General features: G+C 50.1%; 1 protein-coding gene across 1 annotated transcript in view; it reads right to left on the minus strand.

The window, feature by feature from the left end:
* Window positions 1-266: 266 nt before the first annotated feature.
* Window positions 267-2,273, minus strand: part of zgc:63863 (uncharacterized protein LOC393372 homolog) — a 59,876-nt gene continuing 57,869 nt past the window's right edge. The window contains exon 8 of the mRNA XM_063185682.1: window positions 267-1,973. Coding sequence (XP_063041752.1) covers window positions 1,697-1,973 — 277 coding nt within the window. The 3' untranslated portion in view covers window positions 267-1,696. The remainder of the gene's footprint in view (window positions 1,974-2,273) is intronic.

Raw genomic sequence — 2,273 nt, forward strand, 5'->3', positions numbered from 1 at the left:
AACCTAAAAAAGTTGTAGACATTTCTAAACCGTCCAGCTGTGCAACGGGTTTCAATGTGCGCACACCGCACTAGATGGGTAAACAGGCTGTTATCAAGGTTTCAGAGGTCACGAGTGGATTTTTCCTCTCCTGCAAAAAAAGGCTTGTTACAGTTACTTTAACTCTCTCTCACACACACACACACACACACACACACACACACACACACACACACACACACACACACACACACACACACACACACACACACACGCACACACACGCACACACATAAGGTGCTCTCTACAAACTTCAGGCAGCTACTTGACAGGCTTAGCATTTTCTAGCTTTTTTATTTTCCTCCCCCTCTCCTTTCTCTCTCCTCCCTATGTTCTCCCTCTCCCTCCTCCCTCCTCTCACTCTCTCTCTCTCTTTCTCCATCTCTCCCGACTGACGGTGTTACAGCTGAGGGAACTGCAGGCAAACAAGCGTTCTTGATTTAATCGCTCCCACTCAGCAGCACTGCTACAGTGCAGCGAATGAATGAGCTTCTGGGCGGGTGGGGCGAGATGGGATGGGAAAGGATTGGATGGGATGCAGGGCTGGACTGGCCAACTGGCATACCGGGCATTTCCCAGTGGGCCCTGCACCTTCGTGGGCCCCTATTTTCAGAAATGTGAAACAAAACTTTTTTTTTTAGTTTTTTTTTTTAATACATTTCTGAAAATAGGGGCCCACAAGGGTGCAGGGCCCATCGGTGAGTCAATTCTGTGGCGCTAATCATGAGGGGCCCTTTTAAGCCAAGCCCGGGCCCTATTTCTCCCCCAGCCCAGCCCAGATGGGATGGGATGGGGCCTCCTACCTCACTGCCTGCAGTACCTACCACACAAAATGCTGATGGGCCCAGCGTGGGAGAAAGAGTTAGCATAAGCATAGCACTCATCTCATCTCATACTGTGGTCCCTTCACTCCAGAGCAGATTGTGTGTGTATGGGAAGAGACAGAGAGAGTGACAGTACGGTTTAAAAAAAGTTTTTTGGATAGAACATGTACGAGTCATCTCAGGTCACTTATGGTATGAAACTGTTTAAACAGCGGGGCGCTGTGGTGTATCGCACTAAGCCCCCCACATTTGGGCTTACATTGCCCACAGGGACCCCGGTTCGAATCTGACCGGAGTCATTTCCTGGCCCTGCCCCATCTGTCTCTCCCAATCGTTTCCTGTCTACTCTCACATTGTCCTGTGATAATAAAGACCAAAAAGCCCCCAAAAATTCTGTTTATAACAGTTTGGCACAATGAGTAGCTTACAGTATCCTTTTGGGGCTGATGCTTTTGGGCCCTTTTTTCTTCTCTTTCTTAGAAATACTTTTCGTTTTGGGAGTTTGGCGATTAGTGTTAAGTTTTCTTTGTCTGTTGTTCCTTAAAAGTATGTACGTGTGGGGTAGGTAATCTGTTTTCCATGTTCTGTCCCTGTTCCTGAAAAGTGTTGTTAGTGGATTTGGTGATCTGTTCTCTACGTTCTGTTCATCCTGAAAAGTGTTTGCTTTGAGATCTTGGTGATCCGTTTTCTAGGTTCTTTGTTCATCCTGAAAAGTGTTTGTTCTACGCTCTGTTCTTCCTGAAAAGTGTTTGTTTTGGGATGTTGGTGATCTGTTTTCTACGTTCTTTGTTCATCCTGAAAAGTGTTTGTTTTGGGATCTTGGTGATTTCGCCTCAGAAGAGCTGGAGGAGGAAGTCCGGTCCCCAGTCGAGGGCGGTCTGGGCCACGGCGAGAGCCGCGGCGCCCAGCGTGGCGGAGAGCCCCCAGACGGCCATCTTGACCAGCTGATTGGCTGTGGAAGGCCGTGCGGGGGTGACGGCGAGGGCGTCGCCGGCCCGCGTTGCCAGGTCACCGTTGTTGCCAAGGCGCTGGCGCTGGCGACGCAGGACGGAGTCCGGACGCTGCCGCAGGGTGGTCAGCTGGAAATCCTGGAAGGTGCTGATGGCAATACTGGAGGAGAGAGAGAGAGAGAGAGAGAGAGAGAGAGAGAGAGATGGAGAGATAGATGAAGAGAGAGAGAGAGAGAGAGAGAGAGAGAGAGAGAGAGAGAGAGAGAGAGAGAGAGAGAGAGAGAGGGGGAGAGAGAGATATATGGAGAGAGAGAGAGAGATGGAGAGAGAGAGGGGGGGGAGAGAGAGAGAGAGATGGAGAGATAGATGAAGAGAGAGAGAGAGAGAGAGAGAGAGAGAGAGAGAGAGAGAGAGAGAGAGAGAGAGAGAGAGAGAGGGGGAGAGAGAGATGTAGGGAGAG

The sequence above is a fragment of the Engraulis encrasicolus genome, chromosome 20, assembly GCF_034702125.1.
Source record: "Engraulis encrasicolus isolate BLACKSEA-1 chromosome 20, IST_EnEncr_1.0, whole genome shotgun sequence".
NCBI lineage: Eukaryota > Metazoa > Chordata > Actinopteri > Clupeiformes > Engraulidae > Engraulis > Engraulis encrasicolus.